Source organism: Leptopilina heterotoma, unplaced genomic scaffold, assembly GCF_015476425.1.
Source record: "Leptopilina heterotoma isolate Lh14 unplaced genomic scaffold, ASM1547642v1 Lhet_52, whole genome shotgun sequence".
Taxonomy (NCBI): Eukaryota; Metazoa; Arthropoda; class Insecta; order Hymenoptera; family Figitidae; genus Leptopilina; species Leptopilina heterotoma.
In genome coordinates this window covers 4,253,832-4,277,899 of record NW_025111114.1, presented here as the reverse complement: position 1 = coordinate 4,277,899, position 24,068 = coordinate 4,253,832, and the positions used below count along the sequence as shown (strand labels likewise).

Genomic DNA, 24,068 nt, shown 5'->3' with positions numbered 1-24,068 from the left:
GAAATTGAATTATTATTTTAAAAAAAGTGAGAAATTCTTCATAAGAATTAAATTTTGAGAAACATTCAATTATTCGATATATTATTTATTTTTGTATTATAAAATTTTAACTGTTGTAAAACTGTAATAACATTTAAATTTTTACTTTAAAAAATTATTAATTTATTTTATTAATTCCTGTAAACAATTTAAATTAATTTTTAATAAATAATTTTATTTGTATACTTTTAAAAATTACTTTTAAATACAATTGTATTTATTAGGATAAAAATTTAGAAAATAATTGAATTTTTCAAAAATGTAATTAATTATTTTCTAATTATTAAATTATTATTATTCAATTTATTATTATATTTTTATTATTAATTTTAATTATTTTCTTATTATTATTATTCAATTTATTATTATTATTAATTATAATTATTTTTTTAATTATTATTATTATTTATTTAGTTATGAATTTAAATTTTATTCTATGTATTTAAATTCTACTTATTCTTGTGAAAATTCAATTTTTTCAAAAAGAAAGTTTGAATTTATTTTAAATTTACGCGGGAGTAATGGCGACTTCCGGCACAGAGAGGAATTCTTCCGCGTGGGGGCGCAACGTGCAAGGACGCCATATTTGTTTTTCAAGGAAACATTCAAACAAGTTGAAACGTGAAAAAGTATTGCTGGTCTTGTTCAAAGTTCTCTCCGATTTTGCACTCTTCTTTTGTTCGATTTTTGTTTAAATATATTTTTTACAATCGGAAAACTGAAATACAATTGAACAATCATGTCAACATCAGAAGAATTGGGACCAAAAGAATGGCTTCGCTGTAATAATTGTTACATTTTGATGTTAGAATCGAAAGTTCCATTCTTCCTCTCATTTTGCAGTCACATTTTTTGTACTAAATGTGTTAAAATAGGTGAGAAATTAATCATTTATTTCATGTTTTTTGTTAAAATAAAAATAGTGAATTTGTTTATTACGTTGTTTTTATCTTAAGTTTCGAAAATTGAGTGTCAACGAGAATTGATGTTAATTATTGTAATTATTGTTTACTCGTTATTTATTGTTATCATTAACATAATTGTTTTTTTACTTATTGTTTATTTTTAAGCTAAGAAAAAATGTCCACAATGTCAGACGAAAAATCTTCGCATAATGCCATTAGTGGAACCCCTGAGTCCTGAAGTGAAACACTGCTTTGAACCGATTGAAAATATCAGTGAAAAATTTTTACAAGCGATTAATTTCCAAAATCAGCAAATGGACATAAACAAAAAACGCTTTTCAACTGTTGTAAGTTTATTACTATTTATTTTTATCGAAAATTTTACTTTCTTCGTCTCCTATTGTCTCTTATTTTTTTAATATTTGTGACGCGCTAAAAAGCGCAGGCGATTTATAGGTTATGTTTGTGTTAGATTTATTTTCGATTGAAAGTTTTGGTTTCATTATTTAAATTTAAAGACAATTTTAATTAAATACTTCTGATGAATAACGAAGACTTGAAAATTATTTTCAAGAATTTTAATATAAATTCAATTATTTTAGACAATTTTGATGACATTCTTTTAAAGAAAGCATCATTTTCAAAATACTTAATAAAATCTCTTCAAAAAATTCAATTATTTTAAAAAATTCAAATAAAATTCTTCGAAGCAAATCAATTATTTTTATGAATTGTATAATCCTCCGCAAGAATTCAATTATTTTCATAAATAAGAAAATTTTTCGCAAAGAATTAAAATATTAACAAAAACAATAAAATTCTTCAGAGGAATTCAATTATTTTCAAGGGTTTTTAGTAAAAGTTCAATCATTTTTAACAATTCTGGTAAAATATTCTTCGAAACAATTCAATTATTTTTAAAAATTTGTAAAAATTTTTACAAGAATTCAATTATTTATGTAAATAATAAAATTCCTCTGAGAAATTCAATTATTTTCAATACAATTTTAATAAAATTTCTAGGAAAGAATTAAATTATATTCAATATAATTTTAATAAAATTTCTCTAACAGGTTCAATTACTTTTAAAAATTGTAATAAAATTTTTCTAAACAATTCAATTGTTCTCAAAAGTTTTTAATCAAATTCTTCGTAAATTTCAATTTTTTTCAAAATTTTCCATTGCAATTATTTAAAAAAAAATTATATTATTTTTACGAAATTAAAAAAAAAATGTAATTATTTACAAAAACTAATAAAATTGTTTAAAAGAATTTAATTTTCCCTGGAATTCAATTAAAATTGTATTTAAAATAATTCTTGAATTGAACTTCATTCAAATTTTTTTAAATAATTGAACTCTTGTGAAAAATTTAATTATTTTTTATAATAATTGAATTTACTCGGAGCATTTTAACAAGATTTTTAAAAATAATTGAAATTTTCGAAGAAATCAATTAAAATTGTATTGAAAATAAGAAAGAATTTTATTATTTAAATATAAAAATAATTTAATTTTTTACGAAGATTTTTGTTATTTATAAATTGACTTTTTTGCAAAGAATTTTATTACAATTATTAAAAATAATTTAATTCTTGATAAAGATCAATTACTTTCAAAATTTTCAGTCAAAATTATTTTTAAAAAACTCCACTATTTTCAAGAATATTGAGATAAATTCTTAAAAACAAATTCAATTATTTTTAAGAATTTGAATAAAAATCTTGCCAAGATTAGATTATTTTCAATACAATTTTAATTACATTTTCTCGAAACAATTCAAATATTTGAAAAAAATGTTGATAAACTTCTTAAATTGAATTTAATTGTTTTCAAACTTTTTGATAAATTCTTTATTTATTTTACTAATTTATTTATTATTTTTAATATTTGATTTATTATTTTCCGCCTTTGGAATTTTTTTTTCATCTGCAAATTTTTTGAATATAATTTTTTAAAACGAATTTGTTTTCTAAAAAAATATTCTCTTATAGGAAAAAAAGTACAGTTACATAAAAGGGGAGTATCAACGTATAAACAATGCCTTCAAAACTTCGAAAAATCGAATGCAAGAAATGGAAAGTGAATTAAAATTGCTGCGAAAGAAAATTTCTGATCTTGAAGAGTCTCCGAGAAATATGAGATATACTCAAAATCCACAATCTTTCATGGAAAGCGCACATTCACATTCAAATCGGTGAGAAATTATCTAAATATAAGTAAATTACAAATGCAATGAAATTGATAAAAAAAAGAATTTTATGCTAATTGTAATATTAATTTCAGTGATAAAATGAAAAAAAATATCTTTTATTTTTTCAGTTCTTCGAGTCATAGTGGCAGTGACAATCAGCCGCTTCCAAAGAGGAGGTCATTTCATAGTTCCTTGTTGACACCGATAAAACTCGAACAATTGAATTTAAATTCCGAATTTCGCTCTCCATTAACGACAAGAGTTCCTCGATCTGTTGGTGGTTCGTCAAAAAATTCCTGTAACTCTTTGAGAACTCCGTTCACAATTGCTTCATCATGTCTCGACAGATAAGTCGCTTTTAGATTTTTTTCTTCACTTTAGAATTTTATTCGAAAATTCTTGCTTTTTGTTTTTGTTGAAAATTATTTTGTTTTAGTTCTTTTTAAGTTGACGTTAGATTCTAGAATTTTTTTTTCTTTTGTTTAGTAATTTTGTTTGAAAATTCTTGTATTTGTTAAAGATTATTTTTGTTTTAGTTCCTTTTTAAGTTGCCGTTAAATTCTAGAATTTTTCTTTTCTTTTTTAGAATTCGAAAATTCTTACTTTTGTTTTTGTTAAAGATTATTTTGTTTTAGTTTCTTTTAAGTCGATGATTTTTTTTTCTTTTCTAGAATTTTATTTGAAATCATAAATCCGAATTTTGTTTTTGTTGCGAAAATTATTTTGTTTTAGTTCGGAAGTCGCGGATCGAATTTTATTTCAAATTAAAATAGATTCCTAATTTTGTTTTCATTAAATAATTTTTTGTTCAGTTCCTTTTTATTTGTTTAAAATTAATTGTTGAATTGTAACTCGTTAATTCATTTTCTTGCTGGCAATCTTTACGTTTATTCAATGTATTAATTAATATTATTAATAAGTAAATTGATCGAGAATTTGATTTTCTTTTTTTGTTAATTGAGATGTAAAAATGTTGTTTCAATTAAAAATAATAATTCTATAACAAATATCGTTTGACTGATCTAAATTATTATACAAATTATTCTCCTTTTTATTTATGATAAATACTAGAAAATTGTTAATTGTTAAAAACATAAAGAAATTGATTACTCCGAGTCTTCGATTTCTTTATGTTTTATAATAATTAACGAGAATCAAGTGTTAAAATCATTATTTTATATTATAAGAATATTATTACTGTAACTTCTTCAAAATTATTTTCATATTCTATTATTATCTTAAATTTAAACTAAAATTCATTTTCAAATCAATTTTTATTAGAAAATTCTACGAGAATTCAATTATTTAAATACAAAAGTAAATTATTTATAGAATAATTGAATGTTTCTTAAAATTTAATTCTTATAAAGAATTTTATTAACAAACTAGCAAAAGTTACGCGCGGAACGGGATATTCAATTTATTATTGTTATGCAAATTACAAAATTTTTTATTTTCAAATATAAATTTTTTAACTAATTTCATAATCAAATTTTAAAAAATTCACCTATTAAGTACAAAATTAATTATTACTGTTCATATTTTCTAAAATTTTAATAAATCCTTAGCAAGAATTCAATTATTTTTTTAAATAGTAAAATCTTTACAAAAATTCAATTATTTTCAAAACAATTTTAATTGAATTCCTCGGAAGAATTCTATTTAAAAAAAAAATTTAACACTACATTTCGAAAAAATTAAATTATTTCAATTATTTCCTTAAATTTTAATAAATTCTTCAAAACAATAAATTCAACTATTTTTATAAATACTAAAATTCCTTGAAGGAATTATATAATTTTTAATCCAATTTAAATAAAATTACACGAAAGAATTTAATTATTTTCAAAAATTTCCATAAAATTCAATTTCAACAAGAATTTAAAATTCTCTAAAAATTATTCAATTATTCTCAAAATATTTTTAAAAAATTCTACATGAAAATTAAATTACTTTCAATGCAATTTTTAAATATATACGTCAAAAAAATTGAAAAAATTAAATTATTAAAAAAAAAAAAATTAAAATTAAAATTCTTGTGAGGAATTCAATTATTTTGAATATACTGCATTTTAATAAAATTCTTTAAAGAAATGCAGTTATTTTCGAAACAACTTTAACTGAATTTCTCGAAAAAATTTCATTATTTTTAAATATTTCTACAAAATTCTTCATAAAAATTTAATTATTTCTTAAAATTTTAATAAATTCTTCGAAACATTTCAATTATTTTTATAAATAGTAAAATCCTTTGCAGAAATTCAATTCTTTTCAAAATAATTTTAACAGAATTCCTCGAAAGAAATTAAATTTTCAATTATTAACATAAAATTTATTTATTTTCTAAAATTGAAATAAATTCTTCGGAACAATTCAATAATTTTTATAAATAGTAAAATTCTTCCCAAGAATTCAATTATTTTCAATACAATTTTAATAAAATTCTTCGCGAGAATTCAGTTATTTTTCTAAATAATAAAATTCTTTGAAGGAATTCCATTATTATCAAATTTTTTGATAAAATTCTCTGCAATAATTCAATGATTTTCAATACATTTATTTTAAAATTGAAAATATTTGAAAAGAAAAATTATAAAAAAAAAAATTAAGAAACAAAAAATCAAACAACAACTAACTTCAAACTGCGAACAGATTAAAATTGTATTAAAAATAATTGAAACTAGCAAAAACTGACGCGCGCGAGCGCGCGTGCATTTTTTTTTCAACGTTTTATTTTAAATAATTAAAACTTTATTTTTTCAGCGAATTTGAACCATTATGATGTCACAATTTTTTAGCAAATGCTGTGAACAAATTGTGACGTCATTATGGTTCAAATGCCATTAAAGAAATTATTTCATCTTCTATTAATTAATATATTTTTGCATTTTCTTTTTTTATATAAATAAATTAAAATTTTTATTTATTAATTGAAAATATCTGTTCGCAGTTTATATTTTTTTTTGTTTAATATTTTAATAATTTTATGTTTTAATATATATATAAATATATTTTTTCTATTAAAATAGCAATTCTTTAAAATGATTATTATTATTTTTAAGGGTATTTTAATTATTATTATGACGTTATAATGTTTTAAATAAATTTAAAAAATGGAAATGCTGGAAAGAATGAAAAATACATTTTTTTTAGAAATATAAAATTATTCAATTAACATCTTCTATCTTTATATCTTCTCTCTATATTAATATCTTCTTCTTCTATCTTCTTTGATTTAGTTGTAATTTACTTTTTTGTTTCCTATCTTCTTTAATAATTTTATGTTTCAATATTTTTAATTTTAGAGGCATTTCACGTCAGAAATATCACGATTTGCAAAGGGTATGCCGATTTTCGCAAAACTTCGTGGGATTATAGTTCTATATAAGAGACTTCTTTCCCCTAAATTTTTTCAAAAAAAATTCAAAATTGTTGAAGATACGCCATTTTGAATTTTAATATTAATTTTATAAAATTTTGAATATCTCGGAATATTGTTTATGGATTTTTATGAAATTTACACATTTTTCAGGTAAAAGTATGTACTTTAAAATGCAAATAAAGTTAATAAAAAAAAATTAATTTTTAAATAAAAAAATTAAAAAAAATTTTTTTAAACAATTTTTTGTTTATTTACTCCTCTCTGAGAAAAATGTTATTAACATATTTGGATTCCTTATGAATTCACCTTTAATTTCATAAAAAAAAATTGATGGAGACTCAACTGGTTCCGGAGATATTGAATTTTTTGTAAAAAAAAGCGTCGCCGCGCCATAGCACCATACTGCACAAGTCGCGTAGTACGTTACCGCAGTCGTGCATTGCTGCTGTAACTATGACTATTTTTTTACAAAAAATTCAATATCTCTGGAACCAGTTGAGTCTCCATCAATTTTTTTTTATGAAATTAAAGGTGAATTCATAAGGAATCCAAATATGTTAATAACATTTTTCTCAGAGAGGAGTAAATAAACAAAAAATTGTTTTAAAAAATTTTTTTTAATTTTTTATTTAAAAATTAATTTTTTTTTTATTAACTTTATTTGCATTTTAAAGTACATACTTTTACCTGAAAAATGTGTAAATTTCATAAAAATCCATAAACAATATTCCGAGATATTCAAAATTTTATAAAATTAATATTAAAATTCAAAATGGCGTATCTTCAACAATTTTGAATTTTTTTTGAAAAAATTTGGGGGAAAGAAGTCTCTTATATAGAACTATAATCCCACAAACTTTTGCGAAAATCGGCATACCCTTTGCAAATCGTGATATTTCTGACGTGAAATGCCTCTTTAATTAAAATTAATATATTGAATTTCATTTAAATTCTTGCAAAAAATTTGAGAATCATTGAATTTCTTCAAAAAATGTCATTATTTATGAAAATAATTCAATTTTCGCTAAAAATCATTAAATCAATTTTGGAAACCCTAATTAAATTTTTCTGAAGAATTATTTTTTATTTTTTGTTTAATAATTGTGTTTCTTTAATAATTTTAATTGGATATTTTTAAAGTAATTTAAATTTATGAACAATTTTTTTCAAGTTTTTAAAACTAATTTTTAAATTTGTAAATTTAGTTGAAACATCTATTGTTTACATTTATCCCTTGTTTACAATTACCCCAAATGGCCCTAATTGTAAATTGATTGTTTTGTTGATTTTTGAATTTTATTTCGGAATAATTCAATTTTTTATTATGTATTTTTCATGATTTGAAGACTTTATATAGTCTTTAAAAGACTTGATAGTATTTACATAGTTGAAATGAAAGGCGGTGCCTAAAGTATTTTTTTTAAGTTCATTATTTTTTTTTCTTTTTAGAAAATCTATTTTCTATAATATTGTGTTAAAAAAAACGTTAACATTTTATATTTTATTTGAACAGAAGATAACGATAAGTTTAATTCTTGCAAAAGAAAGCACTTATAAGTTAATTCTACACACAAACACACACAGAAATACGTTTATTTTTTACGTAAGTGCCAATAAATTAATTTCAATTTTTTATTTAAAATGAAATAATTTAATTTTGAATTAATTGTATTTTTGATATTTGAATAATTAATTATTATTTTGAACAATTACATTTTTCAATGATTTCAAAATAATTAAATTTTTATTAAAAACAGAATAATTTATTTTTGAATTAATTAAAATTGTTTGATTTATTTTTGAATAATTAATAATTGACTTTTGAATTATTTAAAATTCAAATATTGTAAAAAATTAATAAAATATTTAAAAAAACAATTTATTTTTAACATAATAAAAAAAGTAATTTATTAAAATACTAAATTCAAATAGATTTTGAATTGCAATTATTTTTAAAAATAAATAAATTTTTTGTGTAAAATCATTTTTTTAAAATTAATTAAAATTTGAAACAATTGAATTTTTTTTTTTCATTTTTGAAAAATTAATTATTTCGAACAATTTTTTAAACATAAAAGAACCAGGAGCTATTATCACTCATAATAGCAATCAAAAAAAGCACACACTAAAGGGATCGCTCTTCCCAAAAAATTTATTTAGACTCTAGATCCTGCACTGTATAAGTTAATAATTGAAGATTAATTAAATTTTTGAAAAATTAAATATTAAAAAATTAATTATTTTGAATAATTAATATTATTGAATAGTAATTTACGAAAACGACCAATGTAATAAAATTTAGAACGATATTTTTTATTGATTCAGGAAAATTGAATTTTTTAATTAAAATTAATAATCGTTGAAAATTGAAAATAATACAACTTTTATTGACAATTCGATATTTCAGTTTTTTTAGATTTTAAAAATGCATAAAATTTTCAATAATAATAATAAATCAAAATACAATAAATATTATCAATTATAATTATAAATAAAAAAAAATAATAATAATAATAATAAGATATACGAATAAAATTTGTTTTTAAGTTATTTTGAGATTTTTATTTAACAAAATAAAATGAAATAATATAAATGATTTAATTAAGAAGAAAATTTTAATTAATAATTAGAATTTACCAATCTACAGTTTTTTTTCCACTGAAAACGGTAACCTCTCGCCTGATACCAGATATTTTTCCACGATTTTTCAAACACAATAATTCTTGTCACAATTTAACGTTTTTTAAAAACACCCGCACTACCGCATAACATAACATCGGAAATGTCAAAACATCACGAAAAATATAAACAAACAAAAAAATCATGATAATAATTCGCAAATGATAACTAACAACTAACTTCATACTGCGAACGGACAGAATGAAAAACCACAGACTTTAATAAAGTTAATTCTACGATGAGTTTTATTATTTCTGAAAAAAATTGAATTATTGAGAAGAAAGTTATAAAAAATTTGTAAACATTTTAATTCCGGTGAAATTTGTATTATTTATAAAAATAATTAAATGTTTGCGTACAATTTTTATAAATTATTTTTAAATCATTGAATTCTTTTGGGTAATTTTATTAAAATAGTAGATTGGATTAAAAATCATTGAAATGAGGAAATTTTTTGAAAATAATTGTAATTTTGACAAGAATTTTATTAAAATTTTTGAAAATAATTTAATTTTAAAGAATTTTTTTATTTATAAAGATAATAATTGGGATTTTATCGAGATTTTTTTTGTAAATTTTGAATATAATTGAATTTTGTGATAAGAATTTTATTAGGTTTTGAAAATAATTAAATTTCTGCAATTATTTGAAACTTTTTCAAAATTCAATTTTTTTTTTAGTGTTTTTAACTAAAATTCTTCTATAAATCCATTATTTTTAATAATTAATTAAATATAATATATTGACAAGTTAAATTAATTTTAGAAGATTTTGAATTATTAAATTTTTAAAAAAATCTAAGTTTATTAAAATTTATTATTAATTTTTATTTTTAATTTATTATTATTTATTATTAATTTAAATTCATTCAACATTGAAGTTTTATAAAATTTCAAATTGCAACCGTTTGAAGTTGATTTAGTTATGAAAATTGTAAACGCAACTCTTTTTAAAATTGAATTAGGTTTGAAATATTTAAGTAAAATTATTCATTAAATAATTTATTTATTTTATGATAGTTGTTCAAGATTTAAGTTATTGAAAAAGAAATTTTTGTCAAAAATTGAAAAAATTGAAGGTAAGCGTGCTAATTGTTGCTATAGTAATATAAAAAAGATAAATAAATAATAAAATTATAAATTAATAAAGAAACAAAATATTTATCATGTAGTCAAAGTACTTTTAAACTTTCTTCAATCTCCTTCTAGTTGGAGATCTCATCAATTGTTTGGATCAACAGCAGTAGGACGAACAATTACAAAACTAAAAATAAAGATGACGCCCCCACTATTTATTTGAGAGAATCGGACAATTTCTTTGAAATCGATAAAATGAATTTTTTCTTTTTCGCCATCACAGTTGATTAGCATTGCAGAAAAGAAAGAAAAAAATAGAACTGAATTTATCACCAAAGGGAGTTTTAAGTTTCACAAATGAGTTATATGTTAAGTCGCAGAATGGGTCGAATGACAGAAAAGTATAATATCGAGCGACGCGTGGCGCCGACGCCGGGGTTCTTGGTGGTTGGAAATACTCTCTCATTTAACTACTCCCGAGTTTGACTTCAACTTCGCCCAGTTTGCCGCCGGTGCTCATTGTGAATACTCTTGTTTTTTCAAAAAAAAAAGAAAAATAACAAATTTTCACCTGCTCACCAATATCAAAAACAACAGACGATCATTTTTTCACAATTATTGTCGATAAATAAATTTTTCGTGAAAGAAGATTTTCATTATCCAGGAAAAAGAAATTGAAAATAAAGGAGAAGAAAAAAAAAATTACAAGTGATACATTTTTTTCGTAAGAAAAAAAAGGACAGGAAGCCGAAAGGGAAGTGTGAATATTTAAAAGAAAAAAAGAAGAGACCGAGTGGAAAAAAACTAATTGCTTTTGAAAAGCCGTCGAAGTGTCATGAGAGGCGGTTTCACAGTCCGCCCTTCTAATTGGTCCCTTTTAGAGTCATGCATGTCGCGCCCTTCAAACGAGGTAAATTCACCCGCTAAATCTCCATTTTTATTTATATTATTAGTCTCACTTGACCACGTGAATAAGACACGTTTACTTTTTTGCTCACTTAAAAAATTGAAAAAATCAAATTCAAAAAATATTTTTAAAAAATTCGGAAAAATTATTGAATTATGATAATTAATAATAATTAGTCTAATGACTTTTAATAACGTAAACAAAATTTATAATTCAGTTGATTTTACTCTCTGAAACAATATTAAACTCTTGAAATATTTACACCAAGTCAAATATTTGCATTAAATAATCGTACAATATAAATATTTAAATATTGATCTATAAATCGGAATATTTTTTCGAAACGTATATTTTGAAAATATATATTTACATTCAAGACGATTTTCTAAAAATAAAAAGAACAATAATAATAAAAATAATAATAAATAGAAAATAATAAAATAACACTTGTTAATAGTTAAACAAACAAAAAATGATTATAAAATATAAAAAAAATATTTAAAAAATTAAATTTACAGATTTAAAAACAAAATTACTATTAATTTTATTTTCAAATATATAAAATTACTTTTACTTATAAAATTATTTTTTTCTTGTTTAATTATTAAAATTCTATTGAAAATAATTTTCTTGGCAAGATTTTTATTAAAATTCTCTAAAATAATTGAATTGTTTCTAAGAATTTATTTCAACATTCTTGAAAATGATGGAGTTTTTTTAAAATAATTTTTACTGAAAATTTTCAATGTAATTGAATTTATCAAGAATTTAATTATTTTTAATAATTGTAATAAAATTCTTTGCAAAAAAGTCAATTTATAAATAATAAAAATCTTAGTAAAAAATTAAATTATTTTTATATAAATAATGAAATTCTTATCAGGATTTCACTTACTTTTAAATACAATTTTAATAAAATAATTGAATTCTTTCGAGAAAATGTAATTAAAATTGTATTGAAAATAATTTAAATCTTGGAAAGATTTTTATTAAAATTCTTTAAAATAATTGAATTTTAAGAAGAATTTCTTTTAAGTTTTTAAAATAATCGTGTTCATTATTAATTGTAATTAACGATTTTCCTACTAAATAATATTAAAATTATTCATAGAAAATTAAATTCTTTTAAACAATTGAATTGAAAATAATTGAATTTCTCAGAAGAATTTTATTATTTACAAAAATAATTAAATTCTTTCCAAAAATTTTACAATTTATAAAAATAATTGAATTGTTTCGAAGGATTTTTTTATCAGAATTGTTGAAAATAATTGAATTTTTACTAAAAACCTTTGAAAATAATTAATATTTTATTATTTATGAAAGTAATTGAATTTCTCTGAAGAATTTTATTGTTTACGTTAATATTTTTATTCTTGCGAAAAATTTTCTTATTTTTATGAAAATAATTGAATTCTTGTCGAGGATTTAACAATTCATAAAAATTATTTAATTGCCTCGAAGAATTTCATCTGAATTTTTGAAAATAATTGAATTGTTTGAAAGAATTTTATTAAAAATTTTGAAAATAATGTTATTTTTAAAAGAATGTCATCAAAATTGTTAAAAACAATTGAATTTAATTAAAATTCTTAAAAATAATCGAATTTAATTAATATTTAAAAAAATAATTGTATTCTTTCGAAAAATTTGATTAAAATTGTATTGATAATAATAATTTTTTTTTGTTTAATTATTAAAATTATTCAAATTCTATTGAAAATACTTTAATTCTTGTCAAGATTTTTATTAAAAATTTTTCAAATAATTGAATTTGTTGTTAAGAATTTATTTGAATATTCTTGAAAATTGTGGAGTTCTTTTGAAATAATTTTTACTAAAAATTTTGAAAGTAATTGAATTTTATCAAGAATTGAATTATTTTTAATAATTGTAATAAAATTCTTTGTTAAAAGTCAATTTTTTATAAATAGTAAAAATCTTCGTAAAAACATCAATTATTTTTATATAAATAATAAAATTCTTATCAGGATTTCACTTATTTTCAATACAATTTTAATTGATTTCTTCGAAAATTTCAATTATTTTTAAAAATCTTCTAAAAATTCTTCGAAAAAATTCAATTATTTTTAAAAATCTTCTAAAAATTCTTCGAAAAAATTCAATTATTTAAAAAAATAATTGAATTTTTTCACAAGAGTTCAATTATTTAAAAGACTTTCAATGAAATTAAATTATTTTTAATACAATTTTAATTGAATTTCAGGGAAAATTAAATTATTTTTAAACATTTTTTTTTAAATTCTTCGAAAGAAATTCAATAATATCAATAACAATTGAAAATAATAATAAATAATGAAAAATAAATGGTCAATAAAATAATAATGCGAAAATTATAATTATAGAAAAAAAATTCAGTATTAAGTTAAATTACAAAGTACGAATGATAGTTAAAAAATTTAAAAATGTTAATTAACATAAAAGAAAAATATATTAGCGATCTTACACGTCAGATATGCCTGTCAATAAAATTTAAAAGCTTTTGTGAATTAAAAATAAAAAAAAAGGAAAAAAGAGGGTGTTATTGCAAATGTAAACTTTTTATGACCATATAGACGGTCGTATTTTTATCTTCGCGGAAATAGTCTTTCGTCTATATATCACGATATTAAAATTGTATGTGAATTCACAATAGAGTTGTGATAATTTGAAACAAATAACATGGTAGTAATTGAATGCAAAAATTACAATCGTTTGCATTGTTTGTTCCTTTAAAAATTTAACTAGAAGTAAAATTTTAATTCCTTTTCAATTAGAGCATTTTAATTTATTACAATTAATTTTTTTAAACAAAATTTTTTTTTATGCTCAAATAAAAATAAAATAGTTTATTTTTAATTTTGTAAATTGAAATTAATAATAACAGACTCGTAATTTTCTTTTGCTAAAATAATAATAATTATATTAGGTAATTAATAATAATTAATTTTTTACTATTAATTATTAATTACTGAAAGTAAAATTGGAGTAAAATTATTCTTTTTGTAAATTCATTTTCAATTTATAAATTGAAACTAAAATTAGTATTTTTCTTTTGTTAATATATTAATAATTAGTTAGAAAATAATTATTAATTACTGAGAATAAAATTATTATCTTCGTAAATTTAATTAGAGAATAATTAAAAAATTGTCTTTCTTCGAAATTGAATTCATGAAAATGGAATTGGTTAGTAAATTAAACAATGACGTGAAAATTCAAAGCATATTTTTCTTTTTAATGAAGTTTCGAATTTGTTACAATAATTTTGCAAAGAGCACTAAATCATAATTTAATTACAAAATTTTAATTAGACTGAAATTTTTTTTCTAAAAATTTTTTTAATAAATTATTTTTAATTATTAAACAAAAAATAATTTTTTATTCTATCTATTTTTTATTTTTTAATTAATCATTAGGCAAAAAATCTGTTTATTTAAATAAAAAGAGAAAAAATCTTATTTAAATAAAAAGATTTTTTAATTATTAAGTAATTATTTTTTTAATTATTAGCCAAAAATCTATTTTTATTATTAACCAAAAATTTAATTTTTTTGCAAATTAAATAAAAATTCTACACAGTTATTTACTTATTGAGTCAAAATATATAATAATTGCATCATAATAAGATTTAATTTCACTTTTCTTTTGGGGAAAAATTAAAAAAAATAATTATTTTTACCAATTCGATTTTTATTTTTAATTTGACTTCTTTTTCCAAAGAATAATTTTTAGTAAATTTAAAGGTCAAAATACAAAAAAAGAAAAAAAATTCCTCGATAATGAAATGGAACGTAAAGGGTGGCACTTTACAAGACGAAAATTGCGTCATTCGCCTACTGTCTCTCATAAGAGAGAAAAATACATTGCTCTGAAAATACCCTATAGTCAATTCTATATTTGTTCCCGATCGAAAAAAAACTGAATGAAATCACTCGTTGAACGTAAAACTAAAAATAAAAACAATAAAAAAGAAATTCTACGTTCCTTATCATCATCGCATTTTTTTTCCTCTCTCCCCATCAGAATGGACTCGGAATTTTTTTTCTCTTAATTAAATTATATCCAGTGATAAAATCTTTTTAACATTTTTACACCAGAAGTCAATAATGAAAATTAAATCAAAACTTCGCAAAATTACTTCATTTCATTTTGAGAATGTTGATTCAAGAGAAAAGTAAAAAAAAAAAAAGAAAAAAACCTATAGGAAAAAATATTGATGTTTATTTTTAAAAAAATTTCAAAATAACTTGACCTGAAATTTTAGTTTCACTTTCCAGAAATAATTTAATATTTAATATTTCTCGAAATTTAGAAATTTAGATAATTTGACAAATTTTCTATTTTATCATTTAATTTGAAATTTTTCTAAAAATAAATAAATTTTATTTTTTACTAAAAAAAATATTAAATATTTTTGCATTCTTTTTTTGCAGTGTCGGATTTTTGATTTTCTTTTTCTTTTTCTTTTTACGAAATTAAATTTCAAATTAATATTATTTACGAGGAAATTAACATCAATTTTTTAACGACGAGTTAGATGAATATTCCTGCATTATTATTATTATTATTATTATTATTATTTTAAAATGTATGACAAGCGTCATTTTCTTGAAAAAGCTTTTAAAACCGACAACAATGAGAATGTAAAGCAAAATGAAGATTAATGTTGAATTGTGCTTTAAAAATACTAACCAGATGCATTTTTTTTTTCTTTCCTATCTCTCGACAAAAAAAAACAAAGTTTACCATTAGTTTTAATGAAAATTTCCAATAATCCAAATAAATTTATATATTCGAACAGAATAAAAGTGGATTTATTTCCATATACATATAGTCGGCAACAAATATTATTGACGTAAAGAAAAAAAAAGTTCGTCATAAATTTTTCTGAAAAATTTGTTTTTTTAACTAAACTTTCAACTTCGTTCATTTTCGTCTTTACAAAATAAAAATGAAGAGAGTCTTAAATTTTCCAGTTCAGTGAAAAGCAACTTTTTTTATTTTTTAAAAGAAAGAAAAAGGTAAAAATAAATAAATAAATAAAATAAATAAATAGAATACAAATAAATAAATAAAATGAAAAATAAATAAATAAAAAATAAATAAAAGTAAATAAATAAAATAAAATAAAAGTAAATAAATAGAATAAAATAAAAATCAATAAATAAAATAAAAAAAAATAAAATAAAAGTAAATAAGTAAAATAAAGAAAGTAAATAAATTAAATTAAACAAAAAGGTAAAAAGAAAAGAAGAAATAAAATCGAATAAGTGAAAATAATTTTAGCCAAATTTTAAAGAGATGAATTCACAAAATAATTTCTTTTAATGAAAGCGTTTAGTTTTTTTCTGTAAATTCTAGTTTTATTATTTTTGTTCCAATGGACATCCAAACTCAATATTTTTCAAATAATTTTTAGAAAACTTAAAAAGAAAATAATAGAAAATATTTTTTTAAGAAAATTTGAGAAAAACGATAAATTTGAAAAAAGAATTTTATATAGAAAAAGATAATAATAGAAATAGAACGACAACAAAAAAGCCAATAATTTTTAAATTACTTTTGAATTGATTTAGTATTTTAAAATAGTTTTTCAAACAAAATTTTTGAATTTTAAATAAATAATTAGACTTTTAAAAATAATAATTTTTCATTTATTACAGAATTTTTTTTTTTTTAATCTATTTTATTTATTAAAATTCGAAAATTAAAATTTTTTGAAACTTTAATAAATAACTTAACAAATAATTTTTCAATTATTACAGAATTTTTTTTTTTAAATCTATTTTATTTATTAAAATTTGAAAATTAAAAATTCTGTTGTGAATATAGAAAAAGGCAAATTAATCTTTGTACACATATCGTGTCTCGAAATAAAAATATTGAAAACAATTTTCATTCAATATCTCGTGTGAACAATTAACAATTTTATGGATTAAAAAAAAAGAAATGATTTTAATGACCTTGAGGAATGCAGACGGTTTTTTTTTATTTGACACCTCGGAATATTTCGTTCCGCACGAGCGAGAAAATTAAAACCATTAAAACCAATTGGGTCGTTATGTACGCAATGAACTCTAATATGATCATATGATTTAATAATTTCTGTTTTCAATATTAACGTTTTGCAATTGTAAATCCCAATTATTCGTATCATTTTGTTTTCCATTTCTTTTTCGTTTTTATTTAAATTTTTAAAAATTATTTCGTTTTCTAAATTTGATAGAAAAAAATACAGTCCATTAGTAAATAAATAAAATTTTTCGTAAAGAACTATATTTTATAATTATAATTTGACAATTATTAGGTACAATTTATTTATTTGCGAATAGAGAGAAAAAATAATTTTTACTATAAAAATACTTGAGGTTTATTTTTTTTGGAAAAAAGTGATTTAAATTATATTTTTTTAAATTTATTTATTGAAATTTATTTATTATTCTATAATAGATTTTTGTTTTTAAAATAAATATGGAAAAGATTGGAATTATTTTTTTAATTATTAGAAAAAAATTTTAGATTTATAATTTTGTATTAAAATTGATAACTTTTTTTTGTTGAACTTTCGTCCTCCAAACATCCAATTAAATCGTATAATTAAATTTTCAAGTGGATAATTTTTTTTCAAATTAAAAATTACAATTTCTTTCTCTAACTTTCTTTCTCGTTTCCTTGTGTACACTTTCTTAATTAAGTTTCTCAAAGAGTAATTTTAACAAAAGTTTCTTAAAAGAAAAGTTTTTTGCATTCTAAAAATGTGCGACTTTTTTTTCACCACACAGAATATTTGGAGAAAGAAAGAAAAAATTTCTGCATCCACAAAAAAGTAAAATTTTAAAGAAAAAATTCCTAAATTTAAAGGTTCATATTAAAATTATTGTAAAAGAAAAATAAATTCGAGAATTATTGTAAAAATAAAATAAATTCCAAAATTATTGTAAAAGAAAAATAAAATTCGAAAATTATTGAAAAAATAAAATAAATTCGGAAATAAGAAAATAAATTTTTTTTTTAAATAATTTTTTTACGCAGTAAAATGTGAATTAACTATAACTGATTTAATTATTTTGCCACGTACTTGTTTAAGAATTATCTCCTCGGCTCTGCTATAACTTAAAAAGTAAACTTGACATTTTCGCTCAGATTACTTCGCAGAATTTTAAATTAAATTCAAATTTTTTTTTTATTCTGCGATAAATCACGTGAAGAATTTTCTATTTTTAAAAAATAATTCTGTAAATTTTCAAATTTAAAAAATTTATCGAAAAAAATGATTGAAACTATTTGAAGTAAAATTATTAAATTGAATTTTAAATTTTTCAATTTAATTAAATTACTATTTAAAAAAAGAAAAAAAAAGAAAAGAAAAGAAAAGAAAAAGAAAAAAAAATGTTAACTGGAGTAAACTTGTAATGGAATTATTTTCCTCGTGTCTGACTATATTCACTGTTCTCTACTTGCAATGTACAACTGAGAAGTTATAAATGAATAATAAAACGGAGTCATAATTTTCATTATAATGATAAAATATTTACTATTTGTCTTATGTATCGTAATAACAAAAATATTCCCGCATTGAATTTAATATTTCATTGAAGCTCTCGGTGTGGTATTTTATGAAATTTGAATTGACAAATGAGTAAATCCTTTGGGTATTTTACTAATTCTGGATTTACCACAATTTTCATTAAAAATCCCTTTGAAATTCAAATTATTTCCCAATATTTTTATTTATTATTATTCCCCAAGTGAGAAATTTATTAAAAAATAAATTATAATTTATTTTCATCAAAATATGTAGAGACAAAAAAAATTTTTAATTTATTAATTATTAATAATTAATATTTATTTTTTTATTATTTACTCACTATTTTTATTTATTTAATTTATTATTTTTTATTAAGAACAAAATATTGATAAATTTTTTAATTAAACAAAAATATTTTATTTTTATTAAAAATTTATTTATTTAGTATTTTTTTTAGTAGGTATTTTTTTATTAGTATTTTTTTCTGTTATTAATAATGAAATTATTAAATAAAATAAAATATTAAATAAATTATTGAAAGAAATTTGTAAAGTTGACAAATTGGACAAAAATTAAAAAACGAATGAAAAATTCTGAGATGACAGAGAAATTTTAATTGAAATAAAAAAGAGAAATTTAAATGACAATATTCCGGTCAGTTACCCTCACGAAATTTTTTTTTTTTTTTTTTGCTTTCCTCGTCGCTTGTCAATTGAAATCAAACACAATCGAACACTGACCAATTAAGAAAAGAGCAGAATATTTGTCTCGATCTAAATTCGTCTTCATTTCTTCAACTATTTTAACTCGTTTTAAAATTTTCTTTTCTTTTCTCTCTCAAATAATTGAAAATTAATTTTTCATCAAAAAGTTTTTATTCTTATTTTCTTAAGTTTTTCAATTTTCTTCTCAATTATTTATTTATAGGTATGAAAATCGATTTATTAAACAAATTTCTTTCGAATAGAGAGAAAAATAATTTTTATTATCTGCTTTTGAATAAAATTAATTCGTTGAAAAATTTATTTCTAAATTCAAGAGAATTATCTCAATTTCTTTTTGTAATTCATTTAAACAGATAAAAAAATTATTTTTTGGAAAAAAAGGCTTTTGAAAAAGTGAATTGATTGAATTATAATTTTTCTTTTCAAAAAATTTATTTCTAATTTTGTAGCCTAGATTTTTGTTTTATAAAATAAATTTGAAAAAGATTGAAAAAGAATTTTTCGAGAAAAATATTGAAAAAGGTTTTTTTTAAAAAAATATTAAAAAAGGTTTTCCTGAAAAAAATATTAAAAAAATTTTTTTTGAGAAAAATGTTGAAAAATGTTTTTTTTTTGAGAAAAATATTGAAAAAAAATTTTTTTTGAAAAAAATATTAAAAAAGGTTTATTTATTTAAATATTGGAAAAGATTTTTTTTATCTTATAGCAAAAATGCTGAAAATAAAATTTATTTCCTTAAAAATTAATTGAAAAGAAAAGATTGGAAAGAAACTTTTTAAAAAAGAAAAAGTTTTCTTTAAACTTTAAATTGATTTGATGTTAAAAATAATTATTCAACGATTTGACGTGTTCATTCAGCTGACACTGAGGCAATAGACGCCAATTAATATTTATATTGCTCTAAGGCTCGTTGGCTTTCGTTTCTTTGCCAGTTACATATAATATTCACGGTCCCACGTTAATTTCTATTTTTGTCAGCATTTTCATTATCGTGTCTTTCTGTCGAACCCGAACCATTTTCAAACACTTTGCCAATATTTATAAACTTTTATATATATTCAATTTTTGGCAAAATGCTTTTTTCACTTTCTCCCGAGACACAAAGTAATGCGCGCACAGAAACTAATAAATTTGTCTACAAATTCGAGAGAGAATAAATTTATGTAATCATTAAGAGGGAAAAATTTTGTCAAGCAACTGTTTTCGAGAATCTAATGAAATCATCAATTAAATCTAATTTATAATTTGGTTTTTAATTTAGAATTTAATTTTTAATTTCGGAATTCAGGTTTTAATTTAGAATTAAATTTATAATTCGATTTTTAATTTTGGAATTCAGTTTTTAATTTATAATTCAATTTTTAATTTTGGAATTAAGTTTTTAATTTAGAATTCAATTTATAATTCAACTTCTAATTTTATATTTCAGTTTTTAATTTAGAATTCAATTTCTAATTCAACTTCTAATTTTATAATTCAGTTTTTAATTTAGAATTCAATTTCTAATTTTGGAATTCAGTTTTTAATTTAGAATTCAATTTCTAATTTTGGAATTCAGTTTTTAATTTAGAATTCAATTTCTAATTTTGGAATTCAGTTTTTATTTTAGAATTTAATTTACAATTCGATTTTTAATTTTGAAATTCAGTTTTTAATTTACAAATTAAATTTATAATTTAATTTTTATTAAAAAAAATTTATTTTTAATCTAAACTTTACGTTTTCTAATTTTAAAAATGAAAGAAAGTCTTTTTACAAGCTAACGAAAAATTGAAAATGGATGGAAACAATATTTTTTCCCTACTAAATGGAAAAAGGAGAAAAAAAAATTCTAAAATTCTGCAAAATATTTTCTGCTTGTAAATTAAATTTTCAAAAAGGAAGAGCATTAAAGGGAGAATAAAAAATATAACAATGCAAAGTCTTTCAATCTTGAAAGCAATAAAAATAAATACGTTCGCATTAAAACAGTTGGCCTTGAATTAAATAATAGATTTATTTAAATAACAAAACCCGAGAAAAATTATTTTTTTACGATTTTAGTTGTTAAATATCAAATGATTTACTCTCATATTTCGCGTAAACTACCATCAGCTATCATATTAATTAATAATTTTTAATTTAATTAATCACTTTACAAAATTCTGATTTTCAATTTTTTTTTTTGTAACTGAAAATTCGAAAAAATTAATTTTCTAATATTTGATTATCATCGATTGGAAATTATTACTAAAATTTGATTTTTATAATTAATTTATAATTTTTTAATTATTTTTCTGTTATTTTTAGGTAAATAGAAAGAATTTTTGAGGAATTTGACGAGAGTGAGACGATAAGGTGATAATTTTAAAGTGATGCAGAGCTTTTAGACTAATTGTCATTGTGTACAAATTTCAAACAAGTGGGTCTCGAGTACAAGAAAATGAGAGAAAAAAAAGCTCTTCTCGTCGTGCAGTTTCCGCGGAGAATAACGTCTTGCATAATAAATTATCATATACCAGGAGAAAAATATTCTTGGCCACGAGCGCGTAAAATTCTCGAAAAAATTTGTATCAACCTCTTTCTTTCTCTCTCTCTCTCTTTAAATTTATTACTAAAATTAAAATAAAATCTCTCTTTAATTTTATTGAAAAATTTATTTATTTAATTTTCATTTATTATTCATTTATTTTTCCATTATTATCAAAAATGGATGTAAAATCAATTTCTTCATCTTTTTTAATATAAATAAAAATCAATAACATTTTTTATGGAAAAAAAATTTTTTTAAAAAATTTTTGATAAAATTCTAAGCAAGAATTCAATTATTTTCATAAATAATAAAATTCTTCTCAGAAATTCAATTATTTTTGAAAATTTTAATAAAATTCTTTGCAACTATTAAATTATTTTCATAAACAATAAAATTCATCGCAGGATTTCAATTATTTTTTATACAATTTTACAGGAATAGCTCGAAAAATGTCATTATTCTTTCAAATTTAATTTCAATTTCTCGAAAAAATCAATTATTTTAAAAAATGTTTTTTTTAGATTCTTTGCAAGAATTCAATTATTTATAAAAATATTAGAATTTTTCACAGGAATTCAATTATTTTTAAATATTTTAATAAAATTGTTCGAACGAAATCTATTATTTTAAATTTAATTATTTTCAAAAAAAATTTAATAAAATTGTTCGAAAGAAATCAATTATTTTATATTTAATTAAAATTGTATTTATTGTGTTCAATTATTTGTAAAAATAATTCTTTGAAAGAATTCAATTATTTATAAAAATTTTTGGTTTAATTTTTCGATAGTTGCTTTTTTACTTTGAAAGCTACTTTTTGCAATTTTTTTTAAAAAATAATGATCGATTGCTAAGTCTGAAATAAAAATATAAATTTTACTTATGAACAGAAAAGAGAGGGAATAAATTTTCTTTGCTAAATATAAACAGATAAATAATAAACAACGAAATATTTATTAGGTAAATAAATTTAATATTGATAAATTATTTTTAGATGTAGGATCTTAAACAAATAAATAAAAATTTTAAAAAAACGTCTCGGTAGAAAAATTCTCTAAAGTATAAATATAAAACTGTGAATTAAATAATCACGTAATAGAAATCTTTTCAATTTTCTTTTTTGGAGCAAAGAATTTATAAAAACGGGAATTTAAAAAAAAAAAATTTGTCGAACGAATTAAAAATTTAAAAACTGAATTTTTTATTTTTATTATTATTTTATTTATTATTATTATTGAAAATTCCAAAATTGATTGTAAAGAGAAGAGAAAAAGTTATTGAAAGTATTTGATTAAAAAACCAATGAATTCATGATTTTGAAAAGTTTTTTTACAAATATCGAAAGAACGATTCTAAAATAAAAATTGCGACGATTTTTTTTTTCGATAAAAGTAGATAACGCGTGATGATAAGTTAAATATTAGGATATATAGAAAAGTAGAGAAGTGGTGAACGCGTAGTATGGGTTGAGCACGAGATCAATATCCAGAGGTCACCTTGAAGGGAAGAAAAAGGGAATGAATTTGGGATTTTGATTTTTTTTTTCTTAAAAAGACGTTTTTTTTCTGAATAAAATAAATTTATGATCAAAGAAGGAATAAAAATTGTCTTTGAGAGAAAACGAGAGGGAAAGAGAGAGAGAGAGAGAGAGAGATCTCTTCTTGTATATCTTTAAAATGTTTGTCTCGATCACGAGGAAATTTTTTGGCTCAAAGCCATTTCGGTTTATTTTGGTAACACTTTAAGCAATGAACTATAATAATCCATTTTATTATCAATATCTATAATAGAAAAAAAACACTTGTCATTTATCTAAATTATTTGCGATCATCTTAATTGTAATTTTTTTTTGTCAATTTTTGTTTTTGACAATTGGTAAAAGAATTTTTTTTTTATTGTCGCAAAAATTTCTTGAATATAATTTCAAAAAAAATATTTCGTACTTTTTTTCAATCTAATCGATAAAATTCAGAAGAGAAAGAATCTTTTATTGTTTTAAATATTCAGACATTTTTTCCGAAAGAAATTTTCTTTTCCAATTTCTTTTTATTTCTGATGAATAAATAAAGATGGGAATCTGTTTTTTTAGTTGCTATTCAAAAAAAAAAAAAAAAAAA

The 24,068-nt window shown here is 19.9% G+C and overlaps 2 protein-coding genes across 2 annotated transcripts in view; both read left to right on the top strand.

Annotated features, from left to right (window-relative positions):
- Positions 1-558: 558 nt before the first annotated feature.
- Positions 559-3,686, top strand: LOC122507979 (zip homologous protein 1-like). Its single transcript, XM_043621015.1, has 4 exons — positions 559-914; positions 1,110-1,291; positions 2,940-3,142; positions 3,268-3,686. Exons 1-4 carry the CDS (start codon positions 779-781, stop codon positions 3,488-3,490), a joined length of 744 nt encoding a protein of 247 aa, XP_043476950.1. The 5' UTR covers positions 559-778; the 3' UTR covers positions 3,491-3,686.
- Positions 3,687-10,291: 6,605 nt separating this feature from the next.
- Positions 10,292-24,068, top strand: part of LOC122508126 (b(0,+)-type amino acid transporter 1) — a 28,318-nt gene continuing 14,541 nt past the window's right edge. The window contains exon 1 of the mRNA XM_043621259.1: positions 10,292-11,186. Coding sequence (XP_043477194.1) covers positions 11,162-11,186 — 25 coding nt within the window. The 5' untranslated portion in view covers positions 10,292-11,161. The remainder of the gene's footprint in view (positions 11,187-24,068) is intronic.

Bases quoted from the DNA above. Each gene is read 5' to 3' on its own strand.
- LOC122507979 (XM_043621015.1), top strand. From the start codon at position 779: ATGTCAACATCAGAAGAATTGGGACCAAAAGAATGGCTTCGCTGTAAT. The intron at 915-1,109 runs GTGAGAAATTAA...TTTATTTTTAAG, and splicing joins TACTAAATGTGTTAAAATAG to CTAAGAAAAAATGTCCACAA. The intron at 1,292-2,939 runs GTAAGTTTATTA...ATTCTCTTATAG, and splicing joins AAAAACGCTTTTCAACTGTT to GAAAAAAAGTACAGTTACAT.